General features: G+C 40.6%; 1 protein-coding gene across 1 annotated transcript in view; it reads left to right on the top strand.

Annotated features, from left to right (window-relative positions):
* The window catches only part of trappc10 (trafficking protein particle complex subunit 10), a 46,795-nt gene that overhangs the window by 19,671 nt on the left and 3,827 nt on the right, over positions 1-23,297 (top strand). The window contains exons 5-22 of the mRNA XM_060941000.1: positions 2,346-2,541; positions 2,897-3,008; positions 4,390-4,637; positions 4,980-5,126; positions 7,552-7,666; positions 11,029-11,105; positions 11,320-11,411; positions 12,696-12,836; positions 13,505-13,617; positions 13,755-14,290; positions 16,571-16,712; positions 18,110-18,268; positions 18,371-18,600; positions 18,710-18,810; positions 20,304-20,430; positions 20,525-20,689; positions 21,187-21,367; positions 21,466-21,660. Of these exons, the coding sequence (XP_060796983.1) occupies positions 2,346-2,541; positions 2,897-3,008; positions 4,390-4,637; positions 4,980-5,126; positions 7,552-7,666; positions 11,029-11,105; positions 11,320-11,411; positions 12,696-12,836; positions 13,505-13,617; positions 13,755-14,290; positions 16,571-16,712; positions 18,110-18,268; positions 18,371-18,600; positions 18,710-18,810; positions 20,304-20,430; positions 20,525-20,689; positions 21,187-21,367; positions 21,466-21,660 (3,077 nt within the window). The remainder of the gene's footprint in view (positions 1-2,345; positions 2,542-2,896; positions 3,009-4,389; positions 4,638-4,979; positions 5,127-7,551; positions 7,667-11,028; positions 11,106-11,319; positions 11,412-12,695; positions 12,837-13,504; positions 13,618-13,754; positions 14,291-16,570; positions 16,713-18,109; positions 18,269-18,370; positions 18,601-18,709; positions 18,811-20,303; positions 20,431-20,524; positions 20,690-21,186; positions 21,368-21,465; positions 21,661-23,297) is intronic.

Raw genomic sequence — 23,297 nt, forward strand, 5'->3', positions numbered from 1 at the left:
TTTAAATAAGACAGGTGTAAATGAGCACTGCTGTGATGGGATTTTGTTTGTGCTATCTGATATACTCAGCACTGTTGATTATATGCCTTGTACTGGGCATATTTAGAAAGGCTTTGCTGACAGGCCCTATTTCTGGCCTGTGAATCCACGGCAGAGCTTCTCTATAAAGGCATGACTCATGCATGGTTTGTATTGGAGGAGTTCTTGGGTTGTTGGTTAGATGTAACAAGAGGCAGTACAGACTACTGCATGATCATTTCTTTATAAATGACACAAGGTTTTGTGTTAGAAATGGGTAATGTACAAGCATGTATTCTCATATGGGGACCTGTTTACCGGTTTTGCTGGTTTGTTATTATTGAATTGCCCTGATAATAATGATGATGAGGATTTCTTTCTTTCTCTCCCTCTTCAGTCAGGATTGCTGATTGTGCAATTGAGCTACATGATACAACGTGTCATTGACTAACTTACCATAAGATATTTTAATCAGGCATGAAGGATTTTTTTTTAACGTTGATATTCTTTAATTTCTTCATTAATGAGCCTTATTATTCATTTGTAGCACTGAATTTTAACCGAACAATCCTCCAGTAGACATAAAATAGCTTACTCAAATCATATACATGGCATTTAAAATGGCATTTAGATTACAATGCTCGAAAAACCGCATGTCCGATCGTCCCAGACGACTAAAGTCTGTGCAAGGGCGAGTAAAACTTTAATGGTAATTGTCCGATCGGACGACAAAAGTTAGTGCTGGCAACCTAAGCAACACAGGCAACCGCTCCGTGGTGCAGGTTTGAGCTGTCAGTCCGGCAGTAGCATATTTCTATTATTATTTTATTATTATTATTATTATTATGCAAAGTGAATCATGCATCGTGACATCTGACTCCTCGTCAAAACAAAGTTCACCTGTGTCTATCAAAAATCTTGTTTTCCTGGACTGGTTCCTGTATAAAATTAATCCTACCAAGCGTCAGAAACATTGACTGTATGCTCACTCTGCGCTAAGAGAGCAGGGAACCAGTTTAAAGTAGCTCGTCTCGTTTCACGGGAAATGCGTTGTTTTATTCATCAACACACTATATAAAAGTACAAAAATATTTTGAGGAAATCATTCAAATTTCCTTGTTTTTGGTTATAATTCGTCGAAGTATGCATATGTTCGAGTGTACTGGAAAAGCTCAGCTCAAAGGGGTCCACATAACGATGTAATTATACCAATTGGCTAAGGGCGGCGAGGGTCAAGGACATCGTGTGCCAGTAGTGCGGTTGAAGCGGGCTGGTGTCAAACTTGGAACTTTTAGATCATGATTGGAGTTAATAATAAACGATATCCTTGAATAATGTTCCTTACCTCGAGCCAGTATATGTATATTACGATTTTTTAAAATTGTTTTTGATAGTTTAATATATTTTGTAATTATCATTTTTATTTTCTAAATATTTATCAACATACTGCCATTGTGGCATGGGAACCTGTGATTGGTGTACAGCCGACAAAGGGTGCCTCCCATTGGTTGTAAATCGTGACCTAAAAATCATAAACACATACGGGACTCACTGATTGGCTGTTCACATACTGAAGCCAAGCGGAGATGTCTGGCGTCTGTTGCTGTTGTCTGAAGGTTAAAAAAAGCTCTACTACTGGGTTATTTGGACAGTCTTAGTCAGGAAGAAGTGTAGAAAAATAGATAATTAACTGCATTCTGTCCTCTCCAAAATAAAATAAAGCTCTGGGCAAAGTGGAATTGTTTTTCAGGCAAGTATATTTTGGGTGCTGCTCGCCCATTGGGCAAGTAAGGCTGCCAGATTTTTTTTTCGAGGACTGGATTAGTAAGGTTGCTAGCAAATTGAGCACGTATATCATTTCACTTTTTACGAGAGCACAGGGGGTTATGCTATAATCTGTTGTACTGTAAAGTCTTTCAGATATGATGTTCTCAGCAGTTTTGCCATGATAGGAAATGCTTTCCTCAGTGTTTTCCACCAGAGAAGTGGAATTTCCCCCGTTACTCTCAGTTCATCCTGTTATTACTACAATTCATCATAATGAGCATGGCATGCTGCTTTATTTTAACGTATAATATAAATATAATAAACTGCTCTTTTATACAAAAAAGAAAAATGAGTAAAAGATGCAAAAAATTACCATATTTTCAACCCTTATAAAAGCAAACCGCATGTACTTTGGCTTGTATGCAAACATGATTAAGTGCAGCATGACTGGGACAACGTAATACAGCATGGAGATTATTAAACTGCTATCGAACTACGAGGACACAATAGAGCTCCTTTCTTCATTTTTCATTTTAACATTCTTCCTCTGTCTCTCTCAGGTGTGTTGCTCTGTCGGATCCCCTGAAGGAGTCATCACGCTCTCAGGAGTCGTGGAACTCGTTCCTGACGAAGCTGCGCACTCTGCTTCTCATGTCCTTCACCAAGAACCTGGGTCGCTTCGAGGATGACATGCGCACGCTGCGAGAGAAACGCACCGAGCCTGGCTGGAGCTTCTGCGACTACTTCATGGTTCAGGTACATCCTTCGTATGACTTCATCTTCACTGCTGCATTTGAATTTGAACGAGCAAAAGGATGTCACAATTAAATGCACGATAATATTAATTAGCCTATACTATGCATTCATATTACATAAATCACATATGGTAAAAATTGTTGTTTTCCTCAGGAAAAAAAAATTAACTTCCTCAGCTGCTCTCACTGATTTCTGTGGAAGTGACTGCTAATTAGTCCTCTGAGGTCTCACTTATATCATTCACTGCAGAATATAAATGTTGGCCTAGTGTCTTTTTTTTTTTTTTTTTTCTTCTTCACCTCTCACACATGATACATGAATCATGTTTGATGCCTGTGGATTTTTCTACGTGTAGGAAGAGCTGGCATTTGTGTTTGAGATGCTTCAGCAGTATGAAGATGCGCTGGTCCAGTATGACGAGTTGGACGCTCTGTTCACTCAGTATGTGCTTAACTTTGGCGCTGGAGGTACAGTCTCTTCTGCACACCCACCAAACGTATTCAAAATGGTCTTTAGTGAAAACTGTAATATGCAGTAAAGGCTCAGTTCTACTGAAAGACTATTCCTCAGTTTTATAAGCAATATGTCTATTAGGACTGCTGAAGTTAAGTCTGAAATACTGTTCAAACTCCTTGAATATTAGGATTTATGGGTCACAGCTTAACCTCCTGTTTTTTTATGTTTTAATTAGATTTAAGGTAATGATTCACCCAGTTCACAATATTGGATACTCTATTTGATTTTCCCACAATTTTATTGAAAAAATATTCAGTTTTCTCACAAAAAAAACACTTATTTTCCTATACTTTATCAATTTAAATATTTCTTTTGTTAAATAAACACAACCCTTTGTTTCATTTCTTAAAAACCAACAATTGTTTACCCACATTTTGAAACCTTGGAGTAAAGTATAATGGCTTATTAACTAAAATATTCCTTTTGTTAAAAATGAAAGTTAATAACAAAAGCCTTTTCTTAATAAACCTTTTATGAACATTTGTACTACCTTAATTTTTCTTCTCGTTTCTTTAGATTTAGGCAGTCTGTAAAAAGATGGCTCCCATTTTTTGTTAAATGTATTTGTACAGTCAATGGCAGTGGTTACCCTGGGTGGAAGTTGTGTTACTTCCACCCAGGCTGAAGTCACGTGCATTTCCCGCGGTTGTATGTTATTACGCCCTCTGCTTCCAAAACAACGCAATTATAGCTAGGAAAAACTGAGATTATCCCTGACAATCGCAATTTTTTTTTTTTCATTGACTCAATCATAAATTTGTATCATGATATATCGTGCAATGATAAATTGTTACATGCTTTTGGAGGTTACTCATGCATAGATTTTTCTGTATTTTGGTTATTTTCTACATTGTAGAACAAAAGTGTTTAGAGAAAACAATGTTTCATAGATTCTTCAAAGTAGCCACCATTTACCTTGACAGTTTTGGAGACTATTGGCATTATCTTAACAAGCTTCATGAGGTAGTCACCTGGAATATTTTTCAGTTAACAGGTGTGCCTCGTCAAAAGTTAGTGGAATTTCTTATCTTAATGCGTTTGAGATCATCAGACTGTAAATAATAATACAAATGCAATAAATAGCCCTATTCCACAACTGTAGTAATCATAAAATGTCAGGAATCGCTCAACTAAGTAAAGAGAAATGACATCCATTGTTACTTTAAGTGTCCTTTAATTAATAATAATAATAATAATAATAATAATAATAATAAAGAAACTATTGAATTGGGTGTGTCCAAACATTTGACTGGTACTAGTGTATAATAATGTAATATTTTGTTTAATATGCATTCATATGCTGAATTAAATATTTTATTATGTGGTGTTCAGATGGAGCCAACTGGCTGGGCTCGTTTTGCCAGCCGGTGCGGAACTGGAACGGTCTGCTCCTGCGCAGACCAATAGATATGGAGAAGAGAGAGCTAATCCAGCGCAGCGAGGCTAGCCTGCTAGACCTGCGCAGCTACTTGTTCTCTCGCCAGTGCACACTCCTTATCTTCCTGCAGAGGCCCTGGGAGGTCACACAGAGAGCCCTGGAGCTACTTCACAACTGTGTCCAGGAGCTCCGTTTGCTTGAGGTCTGTGCAGGTCCTGTGCTATATACTTTTTTTTTTTTTTTTTTTAAACGCACAATCTGATTCACTGTTGGGTTGAGAACAGTCAATTGATCCAAAATATGCAGCCAATAGTGATAGTGTGTCCCATGTCAGTGTGCTGAAAATGGTCCGCCACCCATGACACATCTGACCAGCTGTAGTCCATTGGTGGCCCCTTTCCATTACTGGATGGGATGCAGTTGTATAACAGTTAGAAGATAGGTGTACATAATAAACTGGCAAATCAGTGCATGTTGTACTTTTGTTATAAACGTGCAGTATTTGCATCTGGGCACAGCTCTGATTGCTGCTGTTGTTAAGCAGGTGTCGGTTCTCCAGGGGGCTCTGGACTGTTGGGTCTTCCTCAGCTGTCTGGAGGTCCTGCACAGAATTGAGGGCTGTTGTGATCGCACCCAGCTGGAGGCCAACTTCTCCCACACTGTGGGCCTCTGGACTTACGCTACTGAGAAGGTATCTCACGTCACCCGTTCTGTTTCGTGCTTTGACACACAAACGCACTATGAAGAACTGTGCTAACTAAAAACATGCAATAGTTCTCTCTGACTTTGAGAAATAATGAAAAGATACTACTGCGGATACAGATTGGCTGTCTTTGTTGTGAGAAACAAAGAAACTTTGCAGATGATTGTCTAACTACTAATCCATTTCTGGCATCATGTCACAATGCCTGCTCATGTGAAAGTAAAATGTAAATGAAATGTGTTTTGCTGAGACTGAAAGAAGAACTGAGCATGTAAAAAGCAAAAGTGAAACAGAATAACACTGCACAATCCATGCAGTGGATGGCCTCCACTTTTAAAGGCTGTTGACCTTAAATGGATGTACTTGTCTCCCAGTCAGTAAATTTAATAGAGCAGTTTATCATGTTAACTCTAATCCTTAATATAGATATGTAGATACTGCCTAAGGTGGGGTTTACATTAGACCGTATCAGCGGATCATCAGATTAACGTTTTTAAAACGATTAGTGTGCACACAGCAACACCAATACACGATTCGCGTGCACACAGCAACACCAATACACGGATACGCTCGGCTCCGCAGGCATCCTGCGCTCCAAATCACTCCGCCCTGAACAGCGAGTGCCCTCTGGAGGGTGCGCACTCCGGCCCTGCGCAGCTCACAGAGCGCGCGAGTGAAGTGCACAAGCAGTGATTCGGGACTGAGCCGCTGTGTGTGTGATCCCAGCGCATATCACTTACCACTTGCAAGTGGAAGGATGGCAAGCCTAAAGACAATCATAACTACACAATGGGCAGTATTTGCATCAGTATTTGCAGTATTTTCATACTTTTATACTCTTTAATGAAAGGTGATACAAGGCGGAAATCCGCGCCGTTTTTCAGCAGTCGCGTCACATGACCAACGCCAGCGAATCAGGAAGGTGGATGTCACAGTGACATTGTCCAATGAGACGCCAGCTAGAGCTCAGCACAGCGTATCCGCATATTCTCAATGTTTACACAGCACCGGACCAGACACGATCTAGATTGAATACGTGGACCCTGGCGGATTCCCGTTTCCAGGCGTTTTAATGTAAACGGACAGTGCATCCGCGAAGAAAACGAGACAGATACGGTCTAATGTAAACTTGGCCTAAAAGCAGAGCTCCTGATGAGTGTATGAGCAAAATATTTGCAAGGGCACAAAACTGACCTGAATAGAATAATATTATAGCATATGAATTATTGAATTGTCACTTATTTTGCATCAGTAAATTTACTGCATTGTCTTGTGATGGTGATATCAATAATGAGATGCGCGTCACAGTTACGAATACATATTTATTCCTTTCATTGACACCGCATGCCATGCGCCAGAAACACCACCACAGCATTTATTATGGTGTGACTCTGTTGGGTGCCTAGTGGGCAGCAGTGAACCAGCGCTTTCACTTTACATCATTACTGTATAGTTACGATTGAATATCAGACAGTTTTCTAGTTAAATTTTTCATGTCCGCACGTGTTGGAGCTTTGAGTGCAGCCACAGAGCACGGCATTAGGACTAATTAGCAGGTACCAGTTCCTGATTAGAGCCCACAGCATGTACGTATAAGGACTCTCAGTAACACAGACTTTGCAAAAGCCTTGTATTTTGTATCACTTTTCTGATTTTGACCCTGTTTGTGTTTTTGGACAGTCAGTATTATATTAACTCCTGAGATCCTGTTTGTGCCACACTCAACCACTGCCTGTTTTTCGACTCTACCTTTGTCTGTTTTGGATCTGTTTGCTAGCGTACTTTCAGTAAAACACTTCCTGCACTTACATCGATCTACCGCCCGTACATGACAGAAACTGGACTAATAAAATTGTTTTAACTAGTTGTATATGAAACGGTTATGAATATTTTCTGTAAAATGTATTAGTAAGTAAACCCACGTTTTTTTTTAAAGCAAATTAAAAATCAGTGCTGGATTAAAAACCTTTTTATCTTATGTAAATAAAGATACAAAGTTCGTTGTCAGGTGGTCGTGTTTGTTTGAGATGCACATTGCCTTGCACTTGTGGTCGGGTTCCAGATGGTAGTACACATCCCTCGTTCATACGTTCAAAAGCCATCAAAAATTAGGTTGATGCATTTCTCTTAGTATGAGCCTATGCTCTGTGTGCGCTTTGCTGTTAATTAGTTACAAAACTTGAGTATAAACATGCTCAGCTTTTCAGTAAATGAGTGATATGACCTTCTAATTATGTTAATTGATAGTTATTTTCATATTTAAAGGGGCTAGCTTACCCTTCCCAGAATCCAAATTTTTTTTTTTTTTTAAATATCGTTTTGAAAGCATGTTATATGTTGTGTAGTGTGTAAAGGAGCTGACTGGTTGAGTAGACTCAGTCCATGTCGTGTGTTTTTGTTTAAACACTTTCAGCTGAAGTCTCTGGGCTGTTTGTGTGGTTTGGTGTCGGAGAATGGGCCTAACTCGGAGGAGCTGAACCGCACCGTTGACCTGCTCGCAGGCCTCGGCACAGAGAGACCAGAGACAGGTCTGTTATACTGAAGAGCTCAGGCAATTTTACTCTGTTCATATTGAATGGTACATTTGACTACATACCATTATACCAGAATGCATTCCTGAATTAAAAGAACATTTTCTTCCAAAAATAAACGTTCCACACTTTCCCACATGAAGTCACTCAGCCAAGACAAGTCTGCTGTCTCATTTTTCTTCTTTAGTTTTGCTACAGGGTTTGTTGCTTTAACCCTTTGATGCAAAACATATGCACACCCCTTCTAATGCACAACATGGGTCAAAAATGACCCACATTCATTTTCCAGGTTATTTCATGCTGACGGAGTTTTTCTTTGCTCTATCTTTTGAAATCAATTTATTTTATGATTGAATATTCCAAGTATTCTTTAAATATCTTGTTTTTAATTATCACAAATCATTAATTTAATTTTTTCTTTCCTACTTTATGAACAAAAATACTTTTTATATTACTACACATGGGTCATCCAAGTGTGATTTAAAATTAAATGTCTTAATACTATAATAATAATTTGTTTCAAGTAATTACTTTAGCAGTGATTGGGGCCAGTTATTTATTTATTAACTATGTAGTTAGCTAAGCCAACTACAATAAAATTAGCTAACTAAAGTAGAATATGTCAACAGCTCGGTAGCTAATAGTAATTACTTGTAACTTTCTGACAAGTAATCTACTCACTCTCAAGGTAACCTAAACATAATCAGTTTTTTTCTAAGGTAGTGTTAGAACAATTGAAAAACATCACTTTACATGTATTAGATGGGCAAAGGGCGCTGTGCTGAGCTGTGAAATGTCTGACACAAGCACAATTCACAGTTCCCACCAAACGCTGGAGTAAATGCATGCGGGTCGTTTCTGACCCATGTGTGTAAACTTGATGTAGAATTACAAAAGCTGTGCTTGTTCATAACTTAAGAAAGGAAAAATAAAAATGATGATTTGTGCTGAACAAAAACAAGATATTTACTGCATATTTGGAAAAGTAAATGACAAAATGAATCTATTTCAAAAGTGTATCATAGAAACACTCAGCCATACATGAAATAACCTGGAAAATGAATGCAGGTCGTTTCTGACCCATGTTGTGCATTAGAAGGGTAGTGATACAAAAAGGGTTTTTATTCAAAAAGTAAGAAAGGAAAAAATAAAATAAGGATGTATGATGATCAAAAGCAAGTTAATTGAGAAATACCTTGAACACTGAATGATGGAATTAATTTATTGCAAAGATATAGAAGATTAAAAACTCAGCCGGGTCACTTTTGACCCATGTTTTGCATCAGAGGGTTAAAAAAAAAAGTAAGGGAAGTCTTTAACTACCAGTTCAAGCCTCATACAAACTGCATGACTATGATCACATTTTGAACATGCTTGCTTATGTGGATTCTGATGCTGCATGATTGTATGGTTATCTATATAAATGGACAATGTAGCTAAAACTGTAGTAGCTACTAGCATCAGAGTCAGATAGGAGGTGTGGCCCAGAGTTTGAAGACTGAATTGTACATTGAATGTGATTTTATTTTTGTGGTGTTTTTTTCATGTCCAGACTTTTTTTTTTAAATGAAAACTTGATATACATAAGCCACACAATGTCTTGAGGTCTGTGTGTAATGACTTATAAATGTAATTTCCACAGTGCTAAACTGATAGCTTTAAATGTATTTTATGTAGCAGTGATGGCCAAACATGTCTTGATACAGTGCCTTGCAAAAGTATTCATCCCCCTTGGTGTTTGTCCTGTTTTGTCGCATTGCAAGCTGGAATTAAAATGGATTTTTGGGGGGTTAGCACCATTTGATTTACACAACATGCCTACGACTTAAAGGTGCACTTTTTTTTATTGTGATAAACAATAATTAAGATTAAAAAACAGAAATATAGAGTGTACATAGGTATCCCCCCCCCCAAGTCAATACTTTATAGAGCCACCTTTTGCTACAATTACAGCTGCAAGTCTCTTGGGATATGTCTCTATTAGCTTAGCATATCTAGCCACTGGGATTTTTGCCACATTCCTCAAGGCAAAACTGATCCAACTCCTTTAAGTTAGATGGATTATGTTGGTGTACATCAGTGAAGTTATGCCACAGATTCTCAATTGGATTGAGGTCTGGGCTTTGACTAGGCCATTCCAAGACATTTTAAATGTGCCCTTTAAACCACTCCAGTGTAGCTTTAGCAGTATGTTTAGGGTCATTGTCCTGCTAGACCATGAACCTTCATCCCAGTCAGCCAGAGGTTTGAGACTCGAACAGGTTTTCCTCCAGAATTGCCCTGTATTTAGTGCCATCCGTCTTTCCTTCAGTCCTGACCAGCTTTCCTATACCTGCAGATGAAAAACATCCCCACAGCATGATGCTGCCACCACCATGCTTCACTGTAGGGATGGTGTTCTCAGGGTGTTGGGTTTGCACCACACATGGCATTTACCATGATGGCCAAAAAATTAAATTTTTGTCTCATTTGACCAGAGAATCTTCTTCCATGTGTTTTGGGGAGTCTGCCACATGCTGTTGAGCAAACTCCAAACGTGATTATTATTATTTTTTTTCTCCTTCCTGGTCACTCTTCCATAAAACCCCACTCTGTGGAGTGTATGGCTTAAAGTGGTCCTATGGACAGATAATCCCATCTCCACTTCTCTTGTCAGGTTTGTAGTGGTGCCATATTCTTTCCATTTTGCTGTAATGGATTTAATGGTGCTCCCTGGCATATTCAAAGTTTGGGATATTTTTTATGACCCAACCCTGATCTATACTTCTCCACAACTTTGTCTCTGACCTGTTTGGAGGCTCCTTGGTTTTCATGTTGCTTGCTTAGTAGAGTTGCAGAGTCAGGGTCCTTCCAGAACAGGTTGATTTATACAGACATCGTGTGACAGATCATGTGACACTTTGATTGCACACAGCTGGATCTTAATCAACTAAATATGTGACTTATGAAGTGAATTGGTTGGACCAGCGCTTATTTAGGGGTTTCATACAAAAGGGGGTGAATACTTGTGCACACTACAGATTTGTTTTTTCATCTTAATTATTGTTTGTGTCGCAATAAAAAATAAAAAAAAATGTGCACCTTTAAAATGGTAGGCATGTGTAAATCAAATGGTGCTAACCCTCCAAAAATCCATTTTAATTCCAGCTTGTAATGCAACAAAACAGGACAAACGCCAAGGAGGATGAATACTTTTGCAAGGCACTGTAGATGGACTACGAGTGATATACGACTCATTAATTATATAAAGCAGAACAGTGTACAAATAAAATTTTGATTAAACTATTCCTTTTAAAGCTAGTAGTGTATAATGGTGCATGTTAAGATGATCCAAGTCTTGGTTATCATTTGTCTTTTAGCAAACAGTCTTCAGAGCCCATATAAAAAACTTAAAGAAGCCTTATCGTCGGTGGAAGCTTTTGAAAAACACTATCTGGTAAGAACTGATCTGCTGTTAACTGTAATATCTTTACGTTAGAATAAGTCGTGTTGACCAACTATAAGCAAATCTTAAATCAAAATGTGTGCTTTTAAAAAAAGTGTGTAATATTTCTTTATTCCATCTAGCCCTTATTAACTCATAAAATCAGTTGGTCTGATTCATCTTGCTCCCTCCTTAGACACCTCATTTATATACTCTCTGTATCTAGGAGTTGTCCCATGCTGCTCTGGAGATGTACAGAGCTATTGGGAGGCTGCGGTCAGCTCGACTTGTGGGAAAGAGCCTGGCTGAGTTCTATATGTAAGTGTTTTTGTGACTACATTTTTTTGTGTGTGTGAAAAAGTATTAATGCCATCATAGTTTGTTTTTATATATATATATATCAGGGCTATCGAAGTTAACGCGATAACGCATTAATGCAATCTCAATTTATCGCGATTTTAAAAAAATAGTTCTCATCTCATTATCTCTAGCTGCTTTATCCTGTTCTACAGGGTCGCAGGCAAGCTGGAGCCTATCCCAGCTGACTATGGGCGAAAGGCAGGGTACACCCTGGACAAGTCGCCAGGTCATCACAGGGCTGACACATAGACACAGACAACCATTCACACTCACATTCACACCTACGGTCAATTTAGAGTCACCAGTTAACCTAATCTGCATGTCTTTGGACTGTGGGGGAAACCGGAGCACCCGGAGGAAGCCCACGCGGACACGGGGAGAACATGCAAACTCCGCACAGAAAGGTCCTTGCTGGCCACGGGGCTCGAACCCAGAACCTTCTTGCTGTGAGGCGACAGTGCTAACCACTACACCACCGTGCCGCCCAAAAATAGTGCTGTTAACACACATTCTAATTTGGCCCTGCGAGTCACCCGTAGTTCATGTTGAGGCTTGTCGCGCGCTGCTGCAATAAGAGTAAGTGTGAGTGATGGAGAAAGGTCTGTTAAACGGGAAGTTTCATTTCAAAAGAAGAGTGTGATTGAGTTGGTTTTGGTATGCACTTTGCAGTTCTAAAATACTTTTTGTAAAGTGAGATTTCAGTACGCTGTAGCACTGTGATAGGACACTAAATGTCTTTCTTGAAGTCCAACTGCAATTTTTTGTTTGCACAGCACTGTGAAGTCCTATAGGCTGTGACTGAATACAACTCAACAACAGCAGTTTTTAACAAGTACTTTTAGCATAAAATGTGTTCACCATTTTAATTGTAACATTTCACTTTAAAAGCCTTATTCATTTACATAGATTTAAAAAAAAGTGATTAATCGCAATTAACTATATGAAATTCTGAGATTAATCGCGATTAAATTTTTTAATCGTCTGACAGCCCTAATATATATAAAATATATATATATATTTTTTTTAATTTTCCTGTAAATGTAAGTATACTGAAATATACACTACAGAAAAATATATTCTTTACTATTTGGAGAGTATTTCAGGTTTAGTGTCTCACCTCAAATTTCATTAGAAGAGACATTTAAAATTGTTCTTGGGTATTAAATTTAACTTAAGGGACCTGTAGATATCCAGGTAACTGCCTCCGTTAGGATACTTTTGTGTGTGTGTGTGCATGCATAGGAGGAAAGGTGATGCCCAGACAGCAAAGACTTTTCTGCAGGACTCTTTGAAGTCATATACAGTGGAAGGCTGGAGCCGGCCGCTCACTCACACACGCAAGCAAATTGCAGAGTGTCAGAAACAGCTGCAGCAGACGGAGGAGTATCCTTAACTGAATCCCAAATCCCTCAGTGCAGTGTCAGTGCTTACATCTCACTTTCAGTCTCCCTTATAGATGATTAGTAACAGTTGTGCTAGCAATATGGCGTAAGAGACCACATTAAGTTAACCGGTGTTTGTACGTCACATTTTGTAAGTCTATATACTCCATCTGTGAAACAATTGGACAGACTTGCTCATAGAAAATTACTTTGTTTAAGATTTCCTACTATATTAGAATAATAATGAAGACATTAACGGTATAAAAATAATTTTTGATAAGGTACAAAAGATTAAGTAAAGCGCTTTTTATTTTTTTAACTTCTAAGATGCATTTAAAGAAATAAAGGTATTAACTTCAATATTTACAAATTTTCTAGAAACAAATTTCAACCATACGCCTTAATCAGAACATTACTAAGACAGTGAAAATGTACAAACTTTTTAAGGTGTGGACTCCAAGCCCACATTAAATGTTTATTTATGCATCATTTTCAAAAATGAACAAAATATAATGACTTTGAGAATATATATGTATACATACACATGTATGAGCACTTATGTATCCAGACTTTTCACTGGTATGTCTGTGTAAATTAAATAAGCATTTAGTTTGCAATCACCCTGTATAGATTGTTGGATTGTTTGGGTTCCTTCACTCTCTGTACCAGCTACTTGCAGACAAGCGCTCTGCTAGGTAGCGATACGAACCTGACAGATGATGAGAGAAAGCACTTCTGCCAGGAGATCCTCACCTTTGCAAACAAGGCTCCAGAGGGAAAAGGTCAGGAGTTTGCCATTGGATCACCTTTGCTCATAATGCAAATCTTGTAGTAGCTTGCAGTATCTGCGTTGCCTTTTTTTTTTTTTTTTGGTCTCTCTTGAATGACTTGCTTGCATCTTTCTTTTTTTTCTGTTTAGACCAGCGAGTGGCCCTGAGCATGACTGCATTTGCTCAGCTGCGAGAGCTGCAGTTTCATCCAGCATCCACGACAGTGCATGTCGGTGCATCCCTGCAGTTGGAGCTTCGTCTGTGCAGCCTCATGCCCATTCCTGTGCAGCTGGAACAGCTGGCAGCCAGTGTCCACTTTACAGGGGAACAACCAGGCATGCGTTCTGGTCCTACAGGCACCCAGCGGCGCCCCGGTCTCAGTCCAGATAGCACCATCTCTTTCCCTGCTGTGAGTCCTTCTGGCGGGGCGTTGCCAGGAACGGGCATGCCTGCTCTGGAGCTTTATGAAATACAGGACCGTAGTCCCTCCGACAACATGCTCAACTCCACTGGTGTTGTCTGTAAAAACACGCACATGCTGATGCGTGGCACTGATTGCTCCTCCCCCTTGGACGTGCATAGCACTGTAGGCCCCACCTTTACCATGGAGGACGGAACACAGGTGCTGAAGACCAACAATGTAACTTTGTTGCCAGGCAACAACAGCATCATCTTCAAGGCGCTGGTGAGGGAGGGTGTGTGCACGTGTGTGTGAATCCTAAGAAATAGGATAAACTACAACTAGAGTGGGCAAAGTGTAAACATAACCCCACCACAAAACAAAATCTTAACGGGGGAACAAAATACCATAAAATCTTATCGCAACACAAAATTAAATCCAGCTACACAACAAAATTTTGTGAATCCACGAAGGAAATGTTTCCTCACTGCATTCTTAGTAGTGGAATGGTGGAGAAAAACTACAAGGGCAATGGAGATTTGTCTTAAACCTTGCTGCTTGACTGCAGCTCATACAACAACATGGGACTAGGAGGTTTTTTTTTAATGATTATTAATTCTGTGCATGACTCAGATGCAGAGAAGCGTGGAAGGGAAGTTAAAAAATTTTAAACTTAATGTGTGCATGATTCTTTTCCACATGGTTAGTTTAAAAGGCATCTTAACAGTGGTGCCGTTGCATGCATGTCAGTACACTTTAAACTCTAGTACATTTCACATTTAAACATCATGGAAAGCGTTCATGCACGCATTAAGCTTAAGCAAACTATTCAATCTTATGATTTGGCAGTCTATAACGGTCATTAGCACCTTTTTATTTGTTAAATAAGCCACATAATTTAGCTCTTTACTACTGACATCTGAGCCTTGCACGATCTGAATGAATAATGAATATCATTGAGGACATGGCTGGATGAGCTGCATTTCAGCAATAGCTTTGTTTTTAGACAAATTTAGCAGTTGCCTTTGTTTTTTTGGATTTTTTTTTTTTTTTTTTTGGGGGGGGGGGGGGGGTGTTCAGATTTTAATTTTTGCTTTGTGGTGTTTTTTTTTCTCAAGTTTTATTTTGTGAAAAAAATCTGTAGTGTTATGCATCTTTGACTACGTTCAGACTGCGCCCTGAAACGACCCATATCCGATTTTTTTTTGCCCATATGCGACCTGTATCCGATTTGTTATTGACAATCTGAACGACACAGATCCGATTTTTTCACATGCGACCCAGGCCGCTTGGATATGTGGTCCTAAATCCGATGCATATCCGATATTTTCACATGCGACTGCAGTCTGACCGGACAGGTCGCATTCATGCGACCTACACGTCATCAACAAGAGACAAACGTCACTATTCTGCGTTGGCTAATCTCACCTCTTTGGTGGAAAACAACAACATTTGTACAGTTTTCAGAATTTAAATAGACTTTTATAGAATTGATCAAGCTAATGGTGGATTTGGTAGGGACCTGGATGTTGATCTATTAGCCTGATTAAATAAAACAGTTTTTATAACTGATTTATAACTTAAACCATCCTGTATTACAAGATTATAAGATTGTTCTGGAAATTTCCAGTAATTTGACACCTTCGGTCTCATTAGTCTGCTGCCCACATTAATCAGATTATTGTGTGAGTTCCGCCGCCGCCACAAAAACCACATCGCCAGGTCTCGCCTCATCTCCATAGCAAACTGCACTGGTGTTTATGCACCTTGAGCCAGCGCTGAGAGAAGTTGCAGAATTCAGCTGGCTATAAACAATCTAAATAAATATTTATAAAAATGTAGAAAAAGTTTATTAATATGACGAAATAAATATGTGCAAATTATTAAGCCTGAATTAAGAGTTTGGTAATACAGCGGCCGTATCCCAAATGACTGCCTACTGAAGCTCGAGTGCACTATATAGAGTTTAAAAATCCATTACTTCTTAGTAACATGTAGTGCACTTGTATAGAAATTAGAGAGACATTTAGGAGTCAACCCTCGTTACCAGGCTACACGTTTTCATTTCAGTTCAGAAACAAAAACACACACTTTAATACTAACCAGATAATTAAACAAACAAAAAAAATGAAATCATTAAACTTGAAGAGTGTGCTTTTTTTTTTTTTTGTTTACGTATTACGTAGATGTGCTTATTACGTGTCAATTTGCGCATGTGGGACACTTTTGGGTCGTTTTCCGTTCATATTGGAGATCGCATACAAGTCTCATATAATTGGTAATGTGAACGGCCTAACAAAAAAAATCGGATTTCACAACAAATCGGATATGGGTCGTTTCAGGTTGCAGTCTGAACGTAGTGTTTGTTTGTTCGCAACAGCTTCCAATATACATTCAAATTACAACTGATTTAAATTACACCCAGGCGTATGCTGCATAGATTTACTGTAAGTAATCAGCTTGTATGCAATATAACAGCAGTATTCCTTCTGAATCTTTTTAACATCTGAGCACACACTCATTAGATAATCTTTCACATTCCCTCTCTCGCTCTCTCTCTCTCAGACCACAAAGCCAGGCACCTACACTCTGCGACAGTTGTGTGCTACAGTGGGTCGTGTGCAGTTTGTGCTGCCTCACATTTATCCCATAGTGAAATATGAGGTCTACTCCCAGGAGCCTCAGCTGACAATCGAGCCCCTCACAGGTCAGTCTGCTTTCAGTAATTGTGTGTATGAATGAATGAATGAATGAATGATTCCCCCCCCCCCCCCCCCCCCCCTTGCCAGTTCCCACCACTAGCTAGTCGTGATATGCAAGTCATGGTTTTTCTAATATGCACCTGACCTGTTATGAGAACCAATCCACACCACCCAACCCACAAAAATATGCGATAGTCAACCACCCAAACCACAAACCTCCACCTTTAGGCTGCATACTGGTGGCATCTATATCACAGAGTAATGTTTTCTTATTTAGTGCACGTTTCAAAAAGCACAGACGCTCGTGTAGACAACACTGTTTTGCACAAGCCTCTCTAAGCTACAACAAAGTGAACAGTGTTGCACTATTTCATTTTTGGGCTGTTTAACCAAATGTTAGCATAATACACTGATAGCAAGGCATAGCCTGTTTATTGTATTAGCCTTTTGGTTCACTTTGCATGCAACCTTAACTTTGCCTGTTTTTCTTTTCTCTGATTAAATTGGCCATATCAGTGGTAGTCTCTTCTTCCTGACACACACACAGAGTTTTGACAGTCTATAACCTAAGCAAAAGCTACAGATACAACTTGGGGGGCAAAAGTCACGGGTTAGCTTAGCCTATTGCATGCAATTTGGAAAGCCTATTGCACCAAAGGTTTGTGTAAGTTATTTATAAATTAGTTGGAATGCTGCTTTGTCACTTTTTCACCCAACCTGCCTGAACTCCTTGATATTTTCTGGAAAGCATACCAGAGGTCCCGCAGGTAATAAGACCCCCACTCACAGCTTGCTTGCCTCCAGTCACACAACAGTGACCATCCACCTCATCTTTTCATTGGGGGGAAAAATCATTTAACAAATAGAAAATGTAATTATGGTCAAATGTCTGTAGTACATGAGGTATGAAACACTTTGGCATGTGGTAATGCAGAATCAACTTTGAGGTGATAATATAACATCCTCCTTGCTTTGGGCTGAATCACACCAGCTTTATTGTTGTGTTTTCAGTTTGTTTTGGCATTGATCAGATTCTAATCATCCCAGTTTGTTCTTTAAGTATGCAGTCATGAGCTCCTTATGCCTCGGTCACAACCGGCCGTACGTGCTCCTACAGCCGGTCTATGTGCAAGAAACGCACGGAGGGCGCGCGTGTGACGTGCTGATTTTCGAGCCGTAGACTGGCTGTAGACCGGCTGCAGAGGTTCTTTGTCATGTCAAACAAACTCTACGGGCGCTTACGTTTTTTTCAGGTTGCAAGACAAACTTGCGGCCAACGTACGTCTTTCTCCACGACCAAAAAAAAACCGCAGCGATTTGGGAAACGCCAAAAATCGCACGGCAAAAAAATCGTACGTCCGGTTGTGACCTAGGCTTTACTGTAAATGCATTTGTTTTACAGAGAGCCTGCTGGCTGGGCTTCCTCAGAGGGTGAAGTTTACCATTCTAACAGGCCACTATGAAGTTAAGAAGGGTGATGCTTTGCAGCTGAGTAACACCGACTCAATGCCTATCCTGCACTCCTCATCCTGCTCTGCCCGCATTCTCTCTGGCACTGGAGGTGAGAGGGCAAAGCTCACACATGGGTCAAATGATATCAGATTGGACTGCTTATGCGTCATTTTTGTTGTCTTCTACGCCTTCTGTGTTCTGTATCTTGCAGAGCTTGTAGGAGAGGCTGCTCTGTCCATCCAGGCTTCAGATAAAGTGACGAGCATCTCTCTGCCTCCAGCTCCACCCTACCACACACTGGAATTCCAGCTAGAGGTACTATGCCATATCCCATTATCACCAGCACGGGTCGAAAGCGAGCGCCTCACCAACGGCGAGATCAATCACCGGCCAAAGAGCCGCACGCGCTTCAACAGCGGCATGGCTTGCATCGACCAGAAGGTTGGCAAATGCGAGAAACGCTGCAGTAAATTTACATAAATCTGATTTTTTTTTTTAAAGCATTTACATTTTAAATTTTGGATATAATGTAAAATTTTTGTTTCCCCAGGTGTCCATTGACTGTCCCTGGTCTATATATTCCATTCTCATATCCCTCACCTTCTACACCCCCTTCAGAGCCAAACACTCATTACTGTCAGCAGGGAAAAGGTTTGTAAAATATGCTGCATGTTTGTTAGTCATATTTAGAATATAATGTAAAGTATATGTTGATTTAAATCCCCATGAAACCCAGTTCAAATGAATTTCTCTCTAATTATACAAATGTATAACCTTTGCACTGTAACAGTTGCAGTTCCATTCCTGCGTAGTATTGGATACTTTGAATAGCTTTGAAAATAATGAAACGACTGGGGATCATTGCAAACACACTAATGGCCAGGTATACAACACATTGCCTACAAATTGTAACCTGTTTAACACCTGGATTAAAGATACCAATTTCTCGGTGATTTCTATTACGTGAAGAAGAAGAAACCTTTATTTGTCACATGCACACTTCAAGCACAGTGAAATTCATCCTCTGCGTTTAACCCATCTGAAGCAGTGAACACGTGTGCACACACTCAGAGCAGTGGGCAGCCACACACAGCGCCCGGGGAGCAGTCAGGGGTTAAGTACCTTGCTCAAGGGCACTTCAGCCCAAGGCCGCCCCACGTTAACCTAACTGCATGTCTTTGGACTGTGGGGGAAACCGGAGCACCCAGAGGAAACCCACGCAGACACGGGGAGAACATGCAAACTCCACACAGAAAGGCCCTCGCCGGCTGCTGGGTTCGAACCCAGAACCTTCTTGCTGTGAGGCGACTGTGCTAACCACTACACCAATATTGCCGCTTTTCCACTACAAACGCGACTGAGCCGGGCTAAGCCGTGCCGTGCTGAGTTGGGCTGAGTCGAGCTGAGCGGGGCTGTTGGAGTTGCATTTCGACTACAACCGCGCTGAACCATGCTGGCTGGAAGTGGGTGGACACATTGGGTGGAGTTAGCGAAAGTGGGTGGACGTCACATGATGTCGTTAAGCAGCGCAAACAGTGACATCAGTGAGCTTTTAAGCGGTAGTCTCACGACCCGAATAGTAAACAATAAACATGGAGGACATGGAGTCGTTAGTGTTGCTGGTCTTGGTTCTGTGGCTTGTTGTCACCGACAACGCCAACAGATACTGGCAAGAGTGTATAGATGAGGCGAGGCGCATAAGGCTTCAGAAATTCTCGTAATTCTTCTTCTTCCAGGTTTACGGTGTTTACAGATCCCAGCGTGCTCGTGGGGCGTGTGTGGGCATGTGAGGACACTCCTCCTCACCAATCAGTGCACAGGGGAGTGTCTGCTCACGCCCCCAGCCTCACTCGGCTCGGTTTGGCTCGCTTAAACCCCACTCCAAAACCGTGCGAGTTTTAGGGGCTAATCAGGGCTGAAGCGAGCTGAATCGTGCTGTTCTTTGGTAGTTGAAACGCGAGCCGTGTCGGGCTGAAGTGAGCTGAAAAAGGGTAGTGGAAAAGGGCCATATGAGAACTGTCCCTTGTATATTTCTAAACTTTCATTCCTACTCTCCCTTAACCTCATGGCTATAATGAAGGAATAACTAATGTATCGTAACCCCTTTTTACAAAGAAGAACTTTGAAATCTGTCAACCCCACAGGAAGTACATCCAGGTGTGCCTTGAAAACGTATCGAACACAAACTTCCGTCTTGCCAACCAGACACTGTCAGAGCATCAGCACACACCTTTACTGGAGCTCCTCTCTCTCAATGCTAAAACACACCAGGTGAGTCAACACATTCACATTTACTCACATTTGTATCTCTCTTGTTCCGAATGAGTCACTGAAATTGGAGTCCTCTAATTTCCTGTATGCGAAGGTGGTGTACAGTAAGCAGTGCGTGTACAGTCTGTGGGAGGTGAAGTGGACCACGGAGCCGCTGCCGTGTCTGCAGTGTGTTTTTTCTGCTAGCTTTTCTCCTGCCGAAGAGCCAGACGCAGCGCTCAAACCCTACAGCTATGAATTCCGGTTGGAGAGAGTCTCGGTGAGGACACACATACAGTACACACTCGCACAGTGAAGGAGCATTTTGGAAGGTGTACTTGTGACTTTTTCTGGAAAAACACATCTTTACCATGTACACTCGTATTTATTATTTTCTAATGCTCACCGCTGACGGATCATGCACAATAATTGTATTCAAAATATTATTACTTTTGGCTGTTTGTTCTGTGTGTAGCCAGTATTGTTAGCATTAGCATGTAACATCAATGCTATGAATTATGTCTCTCATAGACTTTTTTCAAAACTTCACTGTTCATCTCGTTTTAATGGTGGTCAGGTAAATAACTTGCTGCTTTTGTTGTAATTTCCACAAAATGGTAGCTTTGCTAAACATCACCATTTGGTCCTGTTTTTGTTTTGTTTTTTTTCTTTTAAACCTTTTTTGTTGAAAAAGCTTGGCTGTCGCTCTGCTGTTTTAATGTTAAGCACAATTTTGGATTGAAGAGATGCTAATGTATGCGTTTCCTCATACTGCAGACACTGTACAGCATGAAGGCCGACATTCAGCCTGCGGTGGAGGAGCAGCACTGTCGTGCCGGCACCCTCTGTCGGCTAGAAGTATCAGTCACCCGTCTGATAGAGTCGAGTGATGCAGAGGGAGAGGACGAGGAGTTAACGGAGAACGAAGGCCTCCGCACAACCAAGCTCATGTATGAGGGTAAGACGTGAAACTGTACGTGAAACTAAACGAAGCGTGTTCAGTGGAGGATTTTAGGATAATTTAATGCTGTGTGTGGGTTTTTTTTTTTTTTTCAGTGGTGGATAACAGCAGTAACTGGGCTGTGTGTGGAAAGAGTTCAGGGTTGGTGTCCATGCCCATGGCTGCCATGGCAACACACAAAGTCCAGATGGAGGTCATGCCTCTGTTTGCAGGCAAGCTGCCCTTCCCCAGCATCAGAGTGTTCAAGTACCTGCCCCACAGTGCACAACCCACAAGCCAGCCTGACACAGGTAACACGTACTGTTTCTCTCTCTCTCTCTATCTCTTTCCTACTAGCTCCCTCTCTAACTTGCTGTCTGTTGAGTAGACTGTTCGCTTCACTGGACAGTCTATGAATTCCTACTCCGGTACTTCTTAAAGGGGAACAGAGGGCAATATATAGAGTAAATATAACAATAAAACACACATTAACGAACCTTATTCAAGACTTAAAGTTTTTTGTTCTAAGGTTGTAAAGTTATAGTGTTTTGAAAGTAGCTCGAGCAAACTATTTCCGCAGTTTGAACAGCCCGCCATGATATTAATTTTATCCAATCAGAATGCACGTTCATTTTCTCTGCGTAACACTCATGACGTATGTATGTGCCCAGTTGTGTTGGCTCATTGAGGTTGGGACTAGCATGTGTGAATCGGAAAGTAGGATGAATTGTAAGTGATCGGCTACACAATGCCACGGTGTGTTGCTTTCGGGTGTAATAACAGGACCGATGGAAAGCATAACGATCCTCCAGACGTGTCTTTTGCGGGATCTCTTCGTATGATTCGACAGAGCTGTCAGTTTCACTTGATGCGCCCGACGCCAAGATTACACGCTTCTCTCCTAGTGCAGTGGGTAGGGCTGACGTCACGGTCTTTTAAAAATGGCGACTCTTGTGCCGTTTAGCGTACCGACTATTATATTTACAATTACCAAGATATTTCGTTGTTTTCTAGTATATAAATTTGATAGAATACTTAAGAATACGTTACTTTGTCACATCAGCAACTGTATATATTATATTTGGTACCCCTTTAATAAGAGGCAGAGTAAGCAAAATGTAACTGTTGGCAAATCACTGTGGTGTAAGATAAACGTATTGGAATGTGCCGTTTTAGGAAAATAATCAACTTTGTCGTACACAAAACTGTCCTGGACTATTTTCCTATAACAGCATGCGCCATCATGTTTTACGCCTTACTTGAACACTTCAGGTTGTACAATTTTTGGAATTGTGCCCTCTCTGGAAGAACAGTGGTATTGCAGCTATTTGTAGAAACTTTTGCTACATGTTGTCTTTAAATCCATGAATACACACATTCGGGGGGAATTACGGGCTGTGTCCTATAACATTCAGTGCTCGAAAAACCTCATGTCCGATCGTCCCAGACGACTAAAGTCTGTGCAAGAACAAGTAAAACTTTAATGGTAATCGTCCGATCGGATGACAAACGTTAATGCTGGCAACCTAAGCAACACAGACGCTAAGAGAGCAGGGAACCAGTCTAAAGTAGCTCGTCTCATTTCACGGGAAATGCATTCTCATCTCATCTCATTATCTCTAGCCGCTTTATCCTTCTACAGGGTCGCAGGCAAGCTGGAGCCTATCCCAGCTGACTACGGGCGAAAGGCGGGGTACACCCTGGACCAGGGGCGATTCTAGCATCTGATCTTTGGGGGTGCTTAGCCCCCAGAGCTGACAGAGGCACCTGGCTTGAACGACAGTGTTTCCACGTTTATTCCACATTTAGACTAGACTTAAACGCTATGTTACATTAAATAAAATTGAGTAACACACGGTGGTCTAGCACCATAGCACTTGTACAGCTCTGCACAAAAGTATCTCGATATGGATGATAAATGTCGTTTTAATCATTCTGTTCATAGACC

This window comes from Neoarius graeffei, chromosome 15 (genome assembly GCF_027579695.1).
Source record: "Neoarius graeffei isolate fNeoGra1 chromosome 15, fNeoGra1.pri, whole genome shotgun sequence".
NCBI lineage: Eukaryota > Metazoa > Chordata > Actinopteri > Siluriformes > Ariidae > Neoarius > Neoarius graeffei.